This window comes from Marmota flaviventris, chromosome 17 (assembly GCF_047511675.1).
Source record: "Marmota flaviventris isolate mMarFla1 chromosome 17, mMarFla1.hap1, whole genome shotgun sequence".
In the NCBI taxonomy this organism is placed as follows: Eukaryota; Metazoa; Chordata; class Mammalia; order Rodentia; family Sciuridae; genus Marmota; species Marmota flaviventris.
Window position 1 is genome coordinate 55,845,967 of NC_092514.1, and position 21,293 is coordinate 55,867,259.

Consider the following 21,293-nt stretch of genomic DNA (forward strand, 5'->3'; position numbering starts at 1 on the left):
TAAACAATATAATTAACAATCCTATGCTCTACTTGGTTCACCAATTATTAACTTTCTGTCACATTTATTTTATTTCATTTACTATTTTCTTGGGGATTGAACTCAGAGTGCTTAACCCCTGAGCCACATCTCCAACCCTTTTTATTTTTCATTTTGAGACAGGGTCTTTCTTAGTTGCTTAGGGACTTCCTAAGTTCCTGTGGCTGACTTTGAACCTGTAATCCTCCTGCCTCAGCCTCCTGAGATAGGTGTGTGCCACCATGCCCAGTCTATCAAATTTATTTTAACTACTGTAGTTATGATATTCTATATACATCAGTATGTCTCTCCTAATAGTAACATATTCCAGTATAACCACAATACTTCACCACCTTTAAAAATTTTAGCATTGGTCAGGTACAGTGACACATGCTTGTAATCCCAGTGACTCAGAAGACTGAGGCAGGAGGATTGCCAATTTGAGGCCAGTCTTAGCAATTTAGCAAGTTCTTAAGCATCTCAGCAAGACCGTGTCTCAAAATAAAAAAATATGTTGCTCAGTGGTAAAGCACCTCTAGGTTCAATCCCTAGTACCAAAGGAAAAAAGAAAAGAAAAAAAAAGATTTTTTCAACGTTATCATATAAGGTACAACTGAACGAATGATATGTAGAATCTTTGCTAATTAGAATACAATTCATAACAGAATGATGAAAATAATTTTAATGAATTCTTTGAGTATTGAAAACTGAGATGATTATGAAACATGATTCGGATTGTATGAGTAGAGTAAATGGAAAGGAAGAAAAAGGTTTTGGTTTTTTTTTTTTGTTTTTGAGACAGGGTCTTGCATTATTGTCCAGGCTGGACTCATACTCCTAGGTTCTGTGATCCTCCTATCTTTCCCTTCCAAATAGCTGGGACGACAGTATGCACCACCAAGAACAGCTCTAGAATGGTTTTTTTTTTTTTATATATTTATTTTTTAGTTTTTGGCGGACACAACATCTTTGCATGTGGTGCTGAGGATCGAACCCTGGCCACACGCATGCCAGGCGAGCGTGCTACCGCTTGAGCCACATCCTCAGCCCTCTAGAATGTTTTAAAGAATGACTCTGACCAGATGTAGTGGCACTTGCTTGTAAACCAGTGAATTGGAAGGCTGAGGCAGGAAGATCACAAGTGCAAAGCCAGCTTCAGCAACTTAGTGAGGCTCTGGGCAACTTAGTAAGAACCTGTCTCAGAATAAAATAAAAACCAGGGTTGGAGATGCAGCTCAGCGGTACAGTGTCCCTGGGTTAAATCCCTAATACCACCCCCTTTTCTCCTCCAAAAAAGGATGACTGCTAGGTACAATGCAAAAGACTATGGTCCCAGGGACTGGGAGACTGAGGCAAGACAATCACAAGTTCAAAGCCATCCCTAGAACTTAGTGAAAGCCCTGTCTTAAAATAAAAGATCAGAAAAACCAGGAATGTTAGGCTGGGGTTGTGGCTCAGTGACAGAGCGTTTGCCTTGCATATATGAGGCACTGGGTTCGATTCTCAGCACCACATAAAAATAAATAAACAAAATATATTGTGCCCATGTAGAACTAAAATAAATAAATATATATATATATATATATATATATATATATATATATATATATATATATTATGTTGGGAATGTAGTTCAGTGGTAGAATGCCCCTGGATTCAGTCCCAAGTAATGGAGAAACAAACAAATAAACAAAAAGTATGGCTCTATTATTATTCATGTAGTTGTCAATCTGATTTTAAAGAAGATTTCCACACACATCTTTCCCCCATACCTTTCCTCTCCTTTCTTCTGTGCTAGAGATTGAACCCAGGGCATTTTGCATGCTGGGTAGATAGGTGCTCCATCTCTAAGCTACATCCCCCACCCACCTCCCTTTTTTAAATATTTATTATTTTTAGTTGGACACAATACCTTTATTTATATGTGGTACTGAGGATCAAACCCAGGGTCTCACACATGTTAGATGAGCGCTCTACCGCTGAACCCCAGCGTCCCCCTCATCCCTTTTTTTTTTGTGTGTGTTACAGATCTTGCTAAATGACCCAAGGTCGCTTCAAGCTTGTCATGTTCCTACCTCAAACTCCTAAGTGATTAGCAGTACAGGCATGTGCCACCATGCTGGCTTCCACATGTTCTTTCTAATATTAATAGGTATTTATGAATTCTACTCTATCCTGAGAACTACAAAGGAAAACAAACCTTTTTTTAAAATATATACCTTTATTTTATTATTTTTTAATGGTGTTGAGGATCGAACCCAGTGCCTCACACATGCTAGGCAAGCACTCAGTACCATTGAGCTAAAACCCAGCCCCTAAACAGAATCTTTTTATGTAGAAAAAGTTGTTTGAGGTACACAGTATACTTTTTATAGATAAAAGATACATGATTTTATCATTTTTGTTGGAAAGGAAGTAAGTAGTTCAGCATTATTCAAAGGAATCCTATATCTATTCACAAAAATTTCATTATGAGTTTACATAGTGGTTAGGATCTGGCTAAGAATCATGATTTTAAAATGCTTGCTTGAATTAACCAATCAACAGTTAGCTATTGAACTTATGTGTCAGCATAGAGTGTAGATTTTGTGAGGTGAAATGATTTTGATACAAGACACAGGGATTTCTGTTTTTTAGATTGGGGAAAAGGGTAAAGTAGGACCATTCAATATTTACTTATATGTATGTGTAGCTATCTTGAGATTATATTTGAGAGAGAATGAAGTGAACAAAACTATATTTGTTGTATAGCAATTCTGATTCTGAAAATATATTTTATTTCCTAGTGCAATGTAATTATTTTTAAAAGGTGTTATTATTGTTAGTTTTTTTTTATATAGGTAAATTACTGAAGATAGAAAAATGGAAATGAAAATTTTTTCCATTATCAATTTTATTTTATTTTTTTGTACTGGGGATTAAGTCCAGGATCACTCTACCATTGAGCTATATCCCCAACCCTTTTTTTTTTTTTTTTTTTTGAGATAGGTTTTTGTTAAGTGGCTGAGGCTGGCCTTAATCTTGTGATCTTCTGCTTCATTCTCCGCAGTGTCTGGGATTACAGACATGTACCACCATGCCCAGTGTGCTTGCATTACTCTTAAAAAGTGTATCTTTAAAAGTATTGGGTTCTTTGTAGAAAAGAAAGGATAGGGAAGCCAGCCTCAGTCATTTAACAAGATCCTGTCTTAAAAATTTGAAAGGATTTAGGATGTAGCTTAGTGGTAAAGTGTCCCTGGTTTCCAACCCCAGTAATGCAAAAACACAATTTAAAAATGAAGGGATTATATGATCATTCACATTTGCTTTAGGATTTTGCTAGAAGAATGTGCTTGGATCATTTGTTTTGTTTGTTTCTTATTTTTAATTATTTTTTAATGGACACAATATTTTTATTTTATTTATTTATTTATTTTATGTGGTGTTGAGGATCGAACATAGTGTGCCTCACAAGTGTGAAGCAAGCACTCTACCTCTGAGCTACAACCCCAGCCCCTTTTTTTTAATATTTATTTTTTAGTTGTAGTTGGACACAATACCTTTATTTTATTTATTTTTATGTGGTGCTGAGGAGCAAACCCAGGGCCTTGCATGTGCACAAGTGCTCTACCGCTGAGCCCTAGCTCCAGTTTTGTTTCTTTTGTGGTAATGAGATTGAACTCGGGGACACTGTACCACTGAGCTACATCATCGCCTTTTTTTTTTTTTTTCCCTTTTTGGTACCAGGGATTGAACCTAGGGGCACTCAGCTACTGAGCCACACCGCTAGCCCTATTTTGTATTTTATTTAGAGACAGGGTCCCACTGAGTTGCTTAGCATCTTGCCTTTGCTGAGGCTGGCTTTATTTGAACTCACAGTCTTATTGTCTCAGCCGCCCCAACCGCTGGGATTAAGGTGTGGGCCACCATGCCCGGCCAGCTTTTTAATTTTTTATTTTGAGGATCGCTATTTCCAGTCCCTACCCCATACCAGGGATTGAATCCAGCGGGTGCTTAACCACTAAGCAACATCCTCAGCCCTTTTTTGTTTGTTTTTTATTTTGAAACGATCTCTCCAAGTTACGTAAGGCCTCACTAAGTAGCTGAGGCTGGGTATGAACCCTTGATTCTCCTGCCTCAGCCTCTTGAGCTGCTGGAATTACAGGCATGCATCACCATGCCCAGCTCTATTTTGAGGATCTCACTAAGTTTCTGCTTCAATCTTCTACTGTATCTGGCTTTAAATTTTTTAATACAAGTTTGCAAATACCAATGAAATAACTTTTCTTTTGTATGTGGCATTGAACCTAGGTGCTTAGCCACTGAGCCATGTCCCTTGCCCTTTATTCATTGAGATAGGGTCTTGCTAAGCTGCTAAAGGGTCTCCCTAAGTTGCTGAGGCAGGCAGCTTTTGAACTTGAGATCCTCCTACTTTAGCCTCCTGAGCCTGTGGGATTATAGGCGTGCACCCCCATACCTCGCTGAAATAACTTATTAAATAACCTGCTTTGGGGAAAGGTGGTAAATGATCATTTTTTCAAGTAGTTTATACCATTAAATTTGAAAATGGACTTGGGATGTAATTCAGTAGGAGAGCACTTGCCTAGCATACATAAGGCCCTGGGGCCCTGGGTTCAGTTCCTATCAGCAACAACAGCAATTAAGAAATTAAATCCTTTTTGATGGTCTATAAGTAAATTGTGTATTCTTATTTTTTGGAAGTGTAGAAATTGAACCCAGGGCCTCATGCATGCTAGGCAAGCACTCTACCACTGAACCACACCCCAGCTCACAAATTTCATATTCTTTATTAACAACAACAGAAAATATTACAAATCTTTACTTTGTATCTAAAATTAAATCTCATTATCATAAATTCATATGTATTATCCAGATTCTAAAATTTGGCCAGGAAATTAAGACTTTTTTTTTTTTTTTTTGGTATCTGGAATTGAACTTGGGCACTCGACCACTGAGCCACATCTCTAGCCCTGTTTTCTGTTTTACTTAGAGATAGAGTCTCACTGAGTTGCTTAGTCCCTTGCTGTAGGACTTAGCATTTCCTAGCACTAAATCTTCAAGTAATGACCTTTTTTTGGGGGGGCGAGGTGGGGGGGTTACCAGAGATTGAACCCAGGACATTTAATCATTGATCCACATCCCCAACCCTCAATTTTTTTTTTTTTTTTGGTATGGGGTTTGAACTCAGGGCCACTCGACCACTGAGCCACATCCCCATCCCCAATCCTGTTTTGTATTTTATTTAGAGACAGGGTCTCACTGAGTTGCTTAGGGCCTTGCTTTTGCTGAGGCTAGTTTTGAACTTGTGATACTCCTGTCTCAGCCTCCTGAGCTGCTGGGATTATAGGTGTGCACCACTGCACCTGGCCCCAATCCTTTTTGGAGACAAGAGTTTTGCCAAGTTGCTTAGGGTCTGAATTGCTGAGGCTAGCTTTGAACTTGAGATCCTTCTGCTTCAGCCTCCCAAAATACTGGGATTACAGATTGAGCCCAGCTGGAGTAATGACTTTTTTTTTTTTTGTGGTACTAGGTATTAAACCCAGGGCATTTATTGATTGATTGATTGATTGATACTAATGGCACATGTTCTACCCCTGAGCGTAACCTCAAACTTGTGATTCTTCTGCCTTCGTTTCCTGAACAGCTGGGTTTATAGTTGTGTACCACCACTCTTCTGGCTTTGAAGGATTGATTTTATTTTTATTTTTATTTATTTTATTTTTAATTTTTTTCCAGTACTGGGGATTGAGTGTTAGGGGCACTTTATATCAATAAGCTATAGGCCCAGCCCTTTTTCATTTTGAGGCCGAGTCTCACTGCTTTTCCCAGACTGACTTAAACTTGCTATCAGCCTTCTATATAGATGGGATTACAGGCAGTAGTCACTGTGACTGACTTCAATTAGAAGACATTTATTAGAACCCTTCTATATCATGTCTTCATCACTTTATAAAGCTACTTTTTACTTAGTGTCCTACACTAAAGGCTGTAATGTTGTTAAATATTGTAGTTTGAAAGTTTATTACCAAACTTCCAACATGTTTAGTACATTGGAATTTGTTGAAACAGGATTTCACCTTTATTCATATTGTGTGCCCTGAACTGGTAGTATATATCCTATCAAACACTCTTTCCTTCTTAAAATAAATATGTGAAAATGTAGTGTTTTAGAAGGAATGTACATTTTTCATAGTAGTGAACTTTATTATATGAACCCATGAAGTAAACTTTGTAGAAAATAAAGCCTAAATATAAAACATATGTTAAACTTACTTCAGTAGCAATGGTTAGACAATTCATAGTTCAGATCCTTTGATGTTTATCTTTCTTCTGGTGAATCAGAACTAACAAAATTGATTCTCAAATCATGAGGAATTAAGATTTTAATTAAAAAGAATATCTGAGGCCTGGGGATATAGCTCAGCTGATAGAGTGCTTGCCTTATATGCACAATGCACAAGGCCCTGGGACCACAAAAAAGAATTTCTTATGCTGGGTATGGTGGCACATGCCTGTAATTTCAGCATTTTGGGGGACTGAGGCAGGAAGATCACAAGTTCAGAGCTAGCCTTAACAATTTAGAAAGACCCCCTGTCTCAAAATAATGTATAAAAAGGGGGTAGAGATGTACCTAAGTGGTTAAATGTGCCTGGGTTCAATCCTTTGTACCCCCCCAAAAAAAGAATGATTATTAAAATAAAGAATGAAAAATAATACCTAATAATAATTGAGAAATTATGAATTTTCCTTCCCTGAATATATTAGCTATAGAAGAAGAAATTTTAAATCTCTTTACTTATTTTTTTTGGTACCAAGGATAGAACCCAGGGGCACTTAATCACTGATCCACATCCCAGCCCATTTTATTTTTGAGACAGGGTCTCACTAGCTTGCATTGCTGAGGCTGGCTTCAAATCTGTAATCCTCCTGCCTCATCCTGTTAAGTGGCTGGAATTATAGGCCTATGCTACCATGCCTGGCTAAATGAGAAGAAATTTTAAATATCTGTATTGCAATAGCAGGCACACTGGTGCATACCTGTAATCTTAGCAACTTTGGAGGCTGAGACAGGAGGATTGCAAGTTCAAGGACAGCCTGGGTAACTTAGACTCTCAGTAACTTAGTGAGACTCTGTCATAAAATAAAAAAGGATTGAGGATGAAGCTCAGTAGTAAAGTTCCCCTGGATTCAATCACCAATATAAAAAAATAAAAAATCTATATTGTATACCTTACTGAAGACTTTTCTGGTAATGGGCTTTTTTACCATGGTAGAAAAATGTGAGTGTAGATTGTGATGTGTGTTCATCTCTACTAGAAATTCATAATGTTTCAGATGATTATTCTGTACTCCATTAACTACCTACTTCTAGTTGATGTGTGATACAAACTAATATACATTCTATTGCTCTGTTTACAAGGGATTAAAATGATAGAAATTAGTAAGAATTAATAGCTCTTGAAATTGTGTTCTTGTATTTTAAATAAATAATATTCTTTCATGGGAAAGAGAATTTCACACACAAAGAGCAGCAAGATGTTTTATAATAATTTTTTATGAGGGCCAGATGCAGTGGCACATGCCTATAATCCCAGTGATATAGGAGGCTGAGACAGAAGAATAACAAGTTAGAGGCCAACTGCAGCAACTTAGCAAAACCCTGTCTCAGCATAGAAAATTAAAGAAAAAAGACATTGCAGGGGATATGCCTGGTTTTTTTATGATTTCAGAAAGTATTCATGATCAGAAAAATAGAGGATCTTGGAGGAGTTAAGATTATCAAATTCTTTTCAACTTTCTGATAATTTTAAGGAATAGAAAAGAATTGATAAGTAGCCTAGTTTATTTGTAGGCATGAATTAGTGTACTGCACTGTAGATGTCTGTGCTGAGGGTGTGCATGGCACAAAATTAATCTTATAAATAAATAAATTTAGATAGTTTACCCAGTGACTTGGGAGGCAGAGGCAGGAGGATTGTAAATTCAAAGCCAGCCTCAGTAAAAGCTGGCTAAATAAATACAAAATAGGGGGGTTGGGGTTGTGGCTCAGCGGTAGAGTGCTTGCCTAGCTAATGGGAGGGATCGATTCTCAGCACCACATATAAATCAATAAAATAAAGGTATTGTGTCCGACTACGACTAAAAAATAAATATTAATTAAATAAATAAATAAATACAAAATAGGGCTGGGGATGTGGGTCAGAAGTTGAGTGCCCCTGGGCTGGGGATGTGGCTCATGTGGTAGCGCGCTCGCCTGGCATGCGTGCGGCCCGGGTTCGATCCTCAGCACCACATACAAACAAAGATGTTGTGTCCGCCGAAAACTAAAAAATAGATATTAAAAAAAAAAAAAAAAGAAGTTGAGTGCCCCTGATTTCATCCCCAGTGCCCCCCCACCACCAAAAAATAGATGGTTTAAAAAATTGGGTCCAAAACGGACTCTTCTATTTATTCCAGGAAAGAAATCTTTTTTTTTTTTCCTTCCCATTTACTGTTATAATTTTGTGTGGCTATCATGTTAATCACCAGTTGCTTAAATGATTCTGAAATAATTGCTTGGATTCTTTTTCTCATTTTTAGAATTATTTGTTTATTTTATCTGGTCGGAGATGGTTGCTGCATTCTTTTTCCAAATAGAATAATTCAGTATATTTTCCACTAGTTTTGATTTCCAACGAAGTTATATTTCTTTGTTGTTGTTGTTACCATTATTTTAGTTGTAGATTGACACAATACCTTTATTTTATTTATTGTTATGTGGTACTGAGGATTGAACCCAGTGCCTCATGCATGCTAGGCGAGTACTCTACTGCTGAGTTACAACCCCAGCCCCCTAACTTAGTTATATTTCTTATAAAACACTGTAACTTTTTTCCAAGTTCCTTCTATATTTTTAATAATAAAGTAGTTTTTAAGTTATTGAGTTTTCAGTCATTTTTTTTTTTATTCTTTGTTGATTAAAGTATAGAGTAGGTTTGGTAAATTCTATGAGTTGCAGTGATACATTGTGAATTCAGAGATTAATTCTTGCATTTTATTACATCTTCATAAAAATCTAAAGATATTGAGGAAAGAATTTATAAAGAAAGTGTAAATAATATCAAATTTTTTATTGTTTCTTTAGTATGCTGTAGATGTCTCTTTTTGCAAAATTCCAATTTGCTTAGCTGTGATAAACTAATTCCTTGTGTTACATTACAGATTTTTTTCCTTAAAAGTAAAATCGTTGAAATATTTTAATAGCTAGGCATTATTACCTTCTTTGTGAAGTTTTATTTACATATATCTTAAGTAATTGGCAATTTTTCTTCCCCTCTATTATTTAGCCCAAAAGAAATTCTTCCTTCAAAACCTGTAAAGAAAGAGAAGGAACAGAGGACACGTCACTTACTCACCGACCTCCCTCTCCCTCCTGAGCTCCCTGGTGGGGATCCATCTCCCCCAGACTCTCCAGAGCCAAAGGCAATTACACCACCTCAGCAACCATACAAAAAGAGACCAAAGTGAGTTTTTGGGGGAGTCTGTCTTTAATAGTTGTCTTGCTTACTTTTGTACCTAAGTCTTAAGTGTTTTTCCACAACACATATCAGTAAGGTCATAGAAGTTTGCTCTCAGCAAGTCCAGGGGCTTATGCCTGTAATCCCAGGAACTTGGGATTCTGAGGCAGGAGAATTGCAAGTTTGATGCCAATTTCAGCAACTTAGCAAGGCCCTCAGCAATTTTAGGAAGACCCTGTCTCAAAAGAAAAAATAAAATGGACTGGAGATTAGTTCTCTGGTAAAGCATCCAGTGTGTGCATGTTGGCACCCTGATGGTAAGGATTGAACACATGTGTTCCATCCCCAGTACCTGCCCCCCTCAAATAAATAAATAAAAGACAGTCATGTCTGGTCTTAATGTGTGTGTATGCGTGTGTATGTGTGTGTGTTTGTGTATTTTTTAAATTTTTTGGTCCTGGGGGTTGAACTTGGGGGCACTTAGCCACATCCCCAGCCCTATTTTGTATTTTATTTATTGACAGGATCTCACTGAGTTGGTTAGTTCCTTGCTGTTGTTGAGGCTAGATTTTTTTTTTTTTTTAATTGTAGACAGACAAAATACCTTTATTTTATTTATTTTGTGTGGTGCTGAGGACTGAACCCAGTGCTTTACGAATATTAGGCCATCACTCTACCACTGAGCCATAACTCCAGCCCTCTGAGGGTGGCTTTGAACTCATGATCCTCCTACCTCAGCCTCCCAAGCTGCTGGGATTATAGGTATGTGCCACCAAGCCCAGCTTCTGAAGTATATTTTTACAGTCAAAACACTCTTTAGGAAAACCCTTTTATCTGGTCCCACAGATAACCTGGCTAGGTTTTTAGAAAAGTAATAAATTCCCAAATCCATATTGAGTGATCTCATTGTCTTTTTTTTAAAATTTTCCTTTTAGTTGTATTTGGGCACAATACCTTTATTTTATTTATTTATATTTATGTGATACTGGAGATTTGAACCAGGACCTCGCACATGCTAGGCAAGTGTTCTACCGCTGAGCTCCAACCCCAGCCCTTCATTGTGTCTTTTGAGTTCATGATACTAACAGTGTTAAAGAAGTAAAAAGCCCTTTTAATTCAGGGTGCCAACATGCACACATTAATGAAATATTATTTTTTTTCCCAAAAAGCATATAAATTGTCACAATGTAAAGATAGTGTAAACTGGGTCTATTTTTATTGATTTCATCTCTCTGTTAATAAAAATAGTTACCAAATATTTTTTTATGAATTTTTAAATATTTATTTTTTTTTAGTTTTCGGCAGACACAACATCTTTGTTTGTATGTGGTGCTGAGTATCGAACCCGGGCCACCCGCATGCCAGGCGAGCGCGCTACCGCTTGAGCCACATCCCCAGCCCCCGTTACCAAATATTAAGCATGTGTTAACTGCCAAAGTTTTATATTTTATTTTCATAGTAAGCCTAGGATATAGGGATTCTTTCCCCATTTTATAACTGAAGCCAGTATTGAAGAGAGATCACAAAGTGAGCAACCAACTTATTATTTGATCCCCAGTCTTCCTGAAGCCAGAATCCTAACTCTTTTTCTCATTGTCAGAGATTTTTTTAAGCTATTTTATATCATTTGACTTCTGCCTTTTCAATAAAAAATTTTAGACAATACAGGAGTTAGACACACATTTAATTGTGTAAAATATCATGTTTTATTAAAGATTTTCTGTCAAAGATGGTAATGGCGATACAGGAGCCAGTGGAGTCATCATGAAAAAATAACATTTTTAACTATTTTTATTTTTAGAATTTGTTGTCCTCGTTATGGAGAAAGACGACAAACAGAAAGTGACTGGGGGAAACGATGTGTGGACAAGTTTGATATTATTGGGATTATTGGAGAGGGAACCTATGGCCAAGTATATAAAGCCAAGGACAAAGACACAGGTAAATATTGCCATAAAAGCTTTGATGTTGGGTTAACAGTTTAACAAATCTAATTGTTTTTTTTTTTTTTTGTGTGTGTGTGTGTGTGTGTGTGTGTGGTGCTGGGGACTGAACCCAGGGCCTTGTGTGTGTGAGGCAAGCATTCTACCAACTGAGCTATATCCCCAGCCCCAAATCTGATTGTCTTAAGAGGATTATCAAAAACAAATTTTGTCTTTTAATTTAATTTGATTGCCAAAAGTTATTAAATAGACTAACATTTTTCAAAAGAAAACTGCAGCCAGGCTCTGTGATGCATGCCTGTAATCCCAGCTACTCAAGAGTCTGAGGCAGAAGGATTGTCAATTTGAAGGCAGCCTGGGCAGTTTAATAAGACCCTGTCACAATTATGAAAAAGCAGGGAAAGTGGAGCTAGAGATGTAGATTAGTGGCAGAGCACTTGCCTACCATGTGGGAGTCCCTGGGTTTAATCCCCAGTACTAGAAGGTGGGGTGAGGTATTCATTTCAGGACTTTTTTTTTCCTTTTTTAATATTTATTTATCTTTAGTTTTAAGTGGATACATTAGTTTGATTTTATGTGGTGTCGAGGATCGAACCCAGTGCCTCATGCATGCTTGGCGAGCACTGTACCACTGAGCCACTACCCCAGCCCCTCATTTCAGGACCTTTCATATCAAAATCTGCAAATACTCAAGTCCCTTATGTAAAATGGCATGGTATTTGCTTTTATGCCTGTTCACATCCTTCTGTATACTTTAAATCATCCATAGAGTACTTACAGTACCTAATTCAAGGCAAAGTTATGTAAATCAAGAGTAACATCTATACATAATCAGTACAGGCACAATATTTCCCTTCAATAGGTTTAATCCACAATTGGTTGAATCTATATATGTAGAACCTATGGACATAGAAAGAGAACTGTACAATAATTATTCTTTTTTTTTTTGTGTGTGTGTGTGTGTGTGTGTGGTTTGGGTATGTTTTTTTTTTTTTTTTTTTATTGGTTGTTCAAAACATTACAAAGCTCATGACATATCATCTTTCATACATTTGACTCAAGTGGGTTATGAACTCCCATTTTTACCCCAAATACAAATTGCAGAATCACATCGGTTACACATTCACATTTTTACAAAATGGCATATTAGTGACTGTTGTATTCTGCTACCTTTCCTATCCCCTACTATCCCCCCTCCCCTCCCCTCCCATCTTCCCTCTCTACCTCATCTGCTGTTGTTCAATTCTCTCCCTTGTTCCCCCCCCTTCCCCCCCTTTTTTTTTTTTTGGTACTAGAGATTGAACTCGGGCACTGAGTGACATCCCAAGCCCTATTTTGTATTTTATTTAGAGATAGGGTCTCACTGAGTTGCTTCATTCATTCCTCACCATTGCTTAGGCTGGCTTTGAAATCGCAGTCTTTTTGCCTCAGCCTCCCAAGCCGTTGGGATAATAGGCCTGTGCCACCAGACCTAGCACACAATAATTATTCTTTTAAAACATTTCTCTTAGTCGGGCACTGTATTGTACACCTGTAATCCCAGTGGCTCAGGAGGCTAAGACAGGAGTATCATGAATTCAAAGCCAGCCTCAGCAATGTCAAGGCACTTGCCAACTCAGTGAGACCCTGTCTCTAAATAAAATACAAAATAGGGCTGGGGATGTCTCTCAGTGGACAAGTGCTCCTGAGTTTAATCTCGATGTTGAGTAGGAGGATCTGAAGTTTTAGGCCAACCTCAGCTACAGTCCTAAGCAACTTAGCAAGACCCTGTCTCAAAAAATAAAAGAGAGATGGGAATGTGGCTCATTGGTAGACTGCCCCAAGTTAAATCCCCAGTACTTAAAAAAAAAAAAAAAAAAAGTCCTCTTTTTATGGTTCATTCTAACATTCTGTAGCTTCCTGGAAATAAATTTATTTATTTATTTATTTAGGACTGGTAATTAAACTTAAGAGAAGTTTACCACTGAACTATATCCAGAATCCTTTTTTTAATTTAATTTTAATTTTTTGGTAACAGGTATTGAATTTAGGGGCACTCAACTATTGAGCTGCATCCCCAGCCCTGTTTTGTTATTTATTTAGAGACAGAGTTTCACTGAATTGCTTAGTGCCTCACCATTGCTGAGGCTGGCTTTGAACTCGCAATCCTCTTGTATCAGCCTCTGAGCTGCTGGGATTATAGGTATATGCCACTGCGCCCAGCTATATATATTGTTGTTGTTGATAGACTTTTTTTTTTTAAATTTTATTAGTCGTTGATGGACCTTTATTTCATTTATTTATATGGTTCTGAGAATTGAACCCAGTGCCTCACACATGCTAGGCAAGTACTCTGCCACTGAGCCACAACCCCAGTCTATCCTTTTAATTTTTTACTGTGAGATTGGGTCTTGTTGAATTGCTGAGGCTGGCCTCAACTTGCGATCTTCCTACCTCAGCCTCCGAAATCGCTGGGATTACAGGTATATACCACCATGCCTGGTTGCTCCCTGGAAATTTTAAAAGGAAGAAAATAAAAGTTGTAGGGTTGTAGGGGAGAAGTTCTTGAAATTTAAAATGAAATATTTAATTATTGGTATGTTTTAATAATTCAAACTTTTAGGCCTAACTGAATTTGAAAATAACAAATCCAAATTAAAAAAAAATACATTTGACAAGAAAGGAACATAGTTCCCATAGACGATTGAGGCAGGAAGTTTGAGGCCAACAGTCGCAACTTAGTGAGCCCCTTAGGAGTTTAGTGAGACCCTGTCTCAAAATAAAAATATAAACTAAGAACAGTGGTGCACACCTGTAATTCCAGTGCCTTGGGAGGCTGAGGCAGGAGAATCAAGAGTTCATAGCCAGCCTTAGCAAAAGTGAGATGCTAAGTAACTCAGTGAGACCCTGTTTCTAAATCAAATATAAAAAAATAGGACTGGGGATGTGGCTCAGTGGTCATGTGCATGTGAGTTTAACCCTTAGTACCAAAAAAAGGAAAAGAAAAATAGAAAGGACTGGGATGTAGCTCAGTGGCAAAGTGCTTCTGGATTCAATTCCTTATCAAAAAAAGTAAAGAAAAGAATATAAAGAACATAGTGGGGGCTGGGGATATACCTCAGTTGGTAGTGTGCTTGCCTTGCATGCAGAAGACCCTGGATTCAATCCCCAGCATGCATAAATGAATGAATCAATGAATGAATGAATCAATGAATGAATGAATAAAAATAGATAAATAGGGGATGGGATGTAGTTCAGTGTTAGGGTGCATTCTTAGGGTAAATTGAGTCCCTAATACCGAAAAAGAAAAGAAAGAATGGGAAATGTAAGTTTTTGTTTTTGGTGCTGGAGCTTTAATTCAGGGGAGCTCTACCACTGAGCTACATTCCCACTCTTTAGGGTCTTTCTAGATTGCTGAGGGCCTCACTAATTTGCTGAGTTTGGCCTTGAACTTGAAGTACTTTTGCCTTGGCCTCCCAATCACTGGTATTGTAGGCAAGTGTCACTGCCTCTGGCAGGGTTTTTTTTTTTTAAGGAAATAAAAATAGGTATTAAGTGTCTTTTAGAACAAGGGCATATAATACTGGTTCATGATTGTGGATAAAAAATGTAAAATTTGGACTGGAGTTGTGGCTAAGCGGTAGAGTGCTCACCTAGCACATGTGAAGCACTGGGTTCAATCCTCAGCACCACATAAAAATAAAATAAAGGTATTGTATCTACCTACAACTAAAAAATATATATTAAAAAATGTTGAATTTGTTTTGGCAGGAGAACTAGTAGCTCTGAAGAAGGTGCGATTAGACAATGAGAAAGAGGGATTCCCAATTACAGCCATTCGTGAGATCAAAATTCTTCGTCAGTTAATCCACCGAAGTGTTGTTAACATGAAGGAAATTGTTACAGATAAACAAGATGCACTGGATTTCAAGAAGGACAAAGGTACTGGCAATGAATCATGTGTCTACAGGATTTTTAAAAATTTTCCTCTCTTAGCTTGTTTTCCTATGTGAATTTTTAAACAGGTTGTGCTGAAGTCTAGCTTTTTCCCTTAATCTATTCCAGAATTAAGATGTTGGCAGATTGTGCCAAATGGTGTTGATTTTTTTATAGTGTCCATTTTGCATCAATATACTCTGTATACTTCTTTTACTTTTTATTTTATTTTTTAGTTGTAGTTGGACACAACACCTTTATTTCACTTGTTTAATTTTATGTGGTGCTGAGGATCGAACCTAGGGTCTCACACATGCGAGGCGAGCGCTGTACCACTGAGCCACAACCCCAGCCCACTCTGTATACTTTTTAAGCATCATTGTCAATATTAAAATGTGCATTTAGGTATGTAGGGTGTGCTATAACACCTTATAAAGCCAGCAGATAAACTTATCCAGATTTTTGTTTGTTTATGTGTAGCTCTGGGGCTCAATCCCAGGGCTTGATATAACATTTTGTGGGGGTTTTGTTTTTGTTTTTACAAAGTTTAAAATAGTAATTGACATTAAAACCCAGATTATTTAGGCTGGGTTACTCATACGCACACCTGTAATCCTAGCAATTTGCGGGGCTGGGCAATTTAGCAAATCCTTGACTCAATAAAAGGATTGGAGATGTAGTTCAGTGGTAGAATGCCCCTTTTACCCAATACTGCCAAAAAAACCCATCCAGAACCCAGATTTATCCATTACTCTCATGGTTACATCATCACTGTTTGTTATTGTCTATATGCATCCATATTTTTATAACAGTTTTGCATTGATACAGTTTAGAAATTCAAAGCAAGATTTTTGTTTTTGTTTTAGAGCATTATAGTTATACATAGTACATGTGTTCATTTTGACAAAATCATACATGCATGGAATTTGATTTCGGTCCCCTTCCTCACTGTCTTCTCTTCCCTCCTCCCTCTCCCATTCTCTTTTTTCTACTCAGTGCAGGTGTTTTCTAAAAATATTTTCATCAGATCACATAATGGTTTGATTATTGGAGTTGTAACTTTTGTCTCTGTTTGAGAAAATTGTTCATTGTTTTCATACTTATGTTTGAAGTAGTTTATACATTACATCATCCAACCTATTTTTGTACAACAAATCTGAAGAAGATTTAGAGATGGGCAATTGAAAATAGAGTCAAGTGAAGAAATGGCATCTGTGAATACATTCTGAATGTTAGAAGGTGATTGAAGTATATAAAACTAGAAAGGTAATAGATAAAAAGTTAAGCTTGACTATAAACAGAGCCTTAAGGATATTGGCACTAGGGGAGGAACCATCCTAGGCATAATTCTGTGTATATTTAAACTTTCGGAATATACAAATATTATGTAACTAGTTTCAGTAAGAATGCATAGAAAATGTTACTTGGTTGTTTCTGGAGAGGTGCTTACTTTCATTCATACCACTCTTTACTGTTTGTTTGTTTATTTATTTATTTATTTTTAATATTTATTTTTTAGTTGTAGTTGGACACAATACCTTTATTTTATTTATTTTTATGTGGTGCTGAGGATTGAACCCAGGCCTCACACATGCTAGGCAAGTGCTCTACCGTTGAGCCATAACCTCAGCCTGCACTCTCTACTGTTTAAATAAATCATTTACTATGAACTACCTAAATTCATTTTGAAAAAAATTATAAAAATGAATGAATGGATGTGATACATGGGAAAACTGATTATAAAAATATTGAAAATTTGGAACAGTAAGAAAACAAAATGGCAATCATTTTTTTTTTTAATTTAATTTTTTTTTTTTTTTTTTTTTTTAAAAGAGAGAGATGAGAGAGAGAGAATTTTAATATTTACTTTTTAGTTTTCGGCGAACACAACATTTTTGTTTGTATGTGGTGCTGAGGATCGAACCCGGGCCGCACGCATGCCAGGCAAGCGCGATACTGCTTGAGCCACATCCCCAGCCCGGCAATCATTTTTTTCCCACGCCATCCTACCAGCACCATTCTTAGAAAAAACCACTGTATTATTAACATTTTGGTATATTTGTTTCTAGTACTTTATATTATACATATTATATTTATTTGAACATAACTGAGATCCAAGTGTATTTAATGTTATATAACCTAACAAAAGCAGTTTCCTGTATCATTAAATATGGCATAAAGATGCATGAAAACAAATTTACTAGTCCCTTTTGAGCCTTTAATTAGCAGTGTTTAAAAATATTGGGCTGGGGTTATGGCTCAGCAGTAGAGAGCTCATCTAGTACATGCGAGGTTCTGGGTTTGATCCTCAGCACCACATAAAAATATATAAACAAAATAAAGGTATTGTGTACAACTAAAAAATAAATATTAAAAAAATATTAAGCCTGCAATTCCAGTGGCTTGGGAAACTGAGGCAGGAGAATTGTGAGTTCAAAGCCAGCCTAAGCAATGGCGGGGCACTAAACAACTCGGTGAGACCCTGTCTCTAAATAAAATACAAAATAGGGCTGAGGATGTGGCTCAGTGGTCAAATGCCCCTGAGTTTAATCCCTGGTACCAATAAATGAATGAATATATATATATATATTCTCGAACATGCTAGGTGAGCTCTCTACTGCTGAGCCACAACCCCAGCCCAATATTTTTAAACACTTCTAATATATATATATGCATATATATATATGTGTATGTGTGTGTGTGTGTATGTATTATGCTTCTAGTCCTGGCTATTCAGGTGATTGAGGCAGGAGGGTGACTAGTTCAAGGCCAGGTTCAGCAACTTAGCAAGGCCCTCATCACTGTCTCAAAATAAAAAATAAATGGATAGAGGTGTAGTTCATTTGTAAAGTTCCCCTAGCCTACCTCCTACGTTCAAAAAAAAAGTTTAAAATGTTTCATACTGTTTCACATATTTAAGGGGTCCTTAAAGCCTACCCCCAGACTGAGTTCCTGCCTTCAGCTGGCTGTGTAGATCAGTAGTAGAGTGCTTGGCTCTCTAGTAGCATTCATAAGGCCCTTGGTTTATTCCTGAAAAAACAAAAATAAAACAAAATCCATGCCTTTACATTCTTAGTAAAAAGAATTTTAGACTGGGTAGATCATTATCTATTTCTTATATTTCTTTTGTTATAATATTTGCCTCTATGATGTACCTGCCAAAAGGTAGTGTGGGTTTCAAGTTGTTTATAGTATTCCCTTTTGTTTTGTTATTGGTGCTGGGGATTGAACCTGGGGCCTTGTGCATGTGAGGCAAGCACTCTAACAACTGAACTATATCCTCAGCCCGTTAAGTATTTTCTCTTAATGTATGTCTCCTTTTAAAATCTATTTCTGGCTGGGCTCCGTGGTGCATGCCTATAATCCCAGCAGTTTAGGTAGCTGAAGCAGGAGGGTGATAACTTCAGAGCCAGCCTTAGCAACTCATATGAGGCCCTAAGCAACTTAATGAGACCCTGTTTCAAAAAATAAAATGGTTGGGCAGGGCGTGGTTGCACATGCCTGTAATCCCAGTGACTCTGGTGGCTGAGACAGGAGGATCCTAAGGCATCAATCAACTCATTGAGACCCTGTCTCTAAACAATATACAAAAAAATAGGGCTGGGGGGCTGGGGTTGTGGCTCAGTGGTAGAGCACTTGCCTAGTATATGTGAGGCCCTGGGTTTGATCTTCAGCACCACATATAAATAAATAAAGGTATTGTGTCCATTTACAACTAAAAAAATACATCTACAACCTAAAATAAATAAAAATAAAAAGGCTGGAAATGTGGCTCAGTGATTTAAGTGCCCTGGGATTCAGTTGCCAGTACCAAAAAAAATAAAATAATAATAATAATAATAAATTAATTTAAATAAATCTTCTGAATTTAGGAAGTTGAATTAGGTGATTGACTTTTTTTCTTTTTTTTTTTTTTTTTTGGTATAGGGGATTGAACTCAGGGACACTCAGCCACTGAGCCACATCTCCAGCCCTATTTTGCATTTTATTTAGAGACAGGCTCTCACTGACTTGCTTAGCACTTCACCATTGCTGAGGCTGGCTTTGAACTCTCAATCCTCCTGCCTCAGCCTCCTGAGCCACTAGGATTCAGGTGTGCCCCACTGCATCTGACTTGATCGACCTATGTTTTGATTCTTACGTACTTTGACTTTCACTAATAATTTTTGCTAACTACACTAGGCTGCCTCTGTTGCTGCCTATTATCTAAGGAGGTAAAGACCTTTTCTTTTTTTTTTTAATTTTTATTGTTGGTTGTTCAAAACATTACATAGTTCTTGATATCATATTTCACACTTTGATTTAAGTGGGTTATGAACTCCCATTTTTACCCCATATACTGATTGCAGAATCACATTAGTTACACATCCATTGATTTATAAGACCTTTTCAAAAGTAGTCTTAGACAATATATAATAAATGGGTAGGGTTAAATTATAAACAAAACTTTATTTACATTAGTCAACAGACAGAATTTGGCCCAAGGTCTATAATTTCCTAAGTGATCATATAAAGTCTTTTAATACAATCTTTTTTTTTTTTTAAATATTGTTTTAACTGTTAATGGACCTTTACTTATATGTGGTGTTGAGAATCGAACCCAGTGCCTTGCACATTCTAGGCAAGCACTCTATAATTGAGCCACAACACGAGACCTCTTAATATAATCTTATCATGACAGTTGTCCTCTAAAGATTTGTATAGACGAGTTGGGGATGTGGCTCAAGCGGTAGCGCGCTCGCCTGGCATGCGTGCAGCCCGGGTTCCATCCTCAGCACCACATACAAACAAAGATGTTGTGTCCGCCGAAAACTAGAAAATAAATATTACAAAATTCTCTCTAAAAAAAAAAAAGATTTAAATAAACAAAGAGAAGTGGAATCAGAAAATCAAATTCAAATAGTACTTACAGTACTTCTGTTAATTTATTATTGGAAAGAACATTATTTAAGTTTTTAATTTCTTCATCTATAAAAATAAGGGAGGGGTTATTTTAGAGTGCCTCATGATCAACTCCAAAATTTTTATTATTATTATTTTTTTCCTATGTAGGTGCCTTTTACCTTGTATTTGAGTATATGGACCATGACTTAATGGGATTGCTAGAATCTGGTTTGGTGCACTTTTCTGAGGACCATATCAAGTCATTCATGAAACAACTAATGGAAGGATTGGATTACTGTCACAAAAAGAATTTCCTGCATCGGGATATTAAGTGTTCTAACATTTTGCTGAACAACAGGTAACATAGTAACCAAATAAGGTCAAGCATTCTCTCCTTCTCAGCTAGCTAATTGGACTTATAAATAGATTTAGTAATGTAATTTTTTTCCTTTTACATACATTTGATGTTTTTACATTAGGAATAACTACTTATGATAGGGGTACTCTGATCAGAGAGCCACCAGACTCATTATTGGTAATAACGAATTAACAGAAGTAGGATTATAAAGATTTTTCTTATACGCATTATAGGGAATCACTCAGATCTTATAGGAATATTCAGAGAGCTCTTTGCTGTAATTAGAAAATAATGTGACCCTAAGCAAAGTCAAATATACATTGGATTCTTAGTGATATTTGCCTCGTTGAGTGGAGAAAAACATGCCTGCTTCTTGAACTGTTCATAAGCCTTTAGGGGTTACTGTCTTTTCGAGTAAACAGAGGTTTAGTTAGTAATTGGCCTTTCTAGCCATTACTTCTTCTAGGTTTTAATAGTGTAAACAGTCAGGATTTTGGTGATGAACAAGTGTTAATTTTCCAGAAGATTTTACCATCTGCTTTCTTCTTTTCTGATTATGTGCCTACACTGGTAATGATGATATATCAGATATGTTATGCTCACTATCCTTTAGTATATCCCTACCTGCTAAGGGATGAACAAGAAGTCTGGTACCACTGAAATCAGGGCAGTGTTTGG

The 21,293-nt window shown here is 36.9% G+C and overlaps 1 protein-coding gene across 10 annotated transcripts in view; it reads left to right on the forward strand.

Annotated features, from left to right (window-relative positions):
* The window catches only part of LOC114081689 (cyclin-dependent kinase 12), an 83,012-nt gene that overhangs the window by 11,706 nt on the left and 50,013 nt on the right, over positions 1-21,293 (forward strand). For all 10 annotated transcript variants that reach the window (XR_011705043.1, XR_011705042.1, XR_011705041.1 and 7 more), the window contains exons 3-6: positions 9,345-9,521; positions 11,317-11,456; positions 15,209-15,379; positions 20,426-20,615. Coding sequence is in view for 6 of the 10 variants with exons in the window: in XM_071603521.1 (XP_071459622.1) it covers positions 9,345-9,521; positions 11,317-11,456; positions 15,209-15,379; positions 20,426-20,615 (678 nt within the window). In the remaining 4 variants the exon portion in view is untranslated. The remainder of the gene's footprint in view (positions 1-9,344; positions 9,522-11,316; positions 11,457-15,208; positions 15,380-20,425; positions 20,616-21,293) is intronic.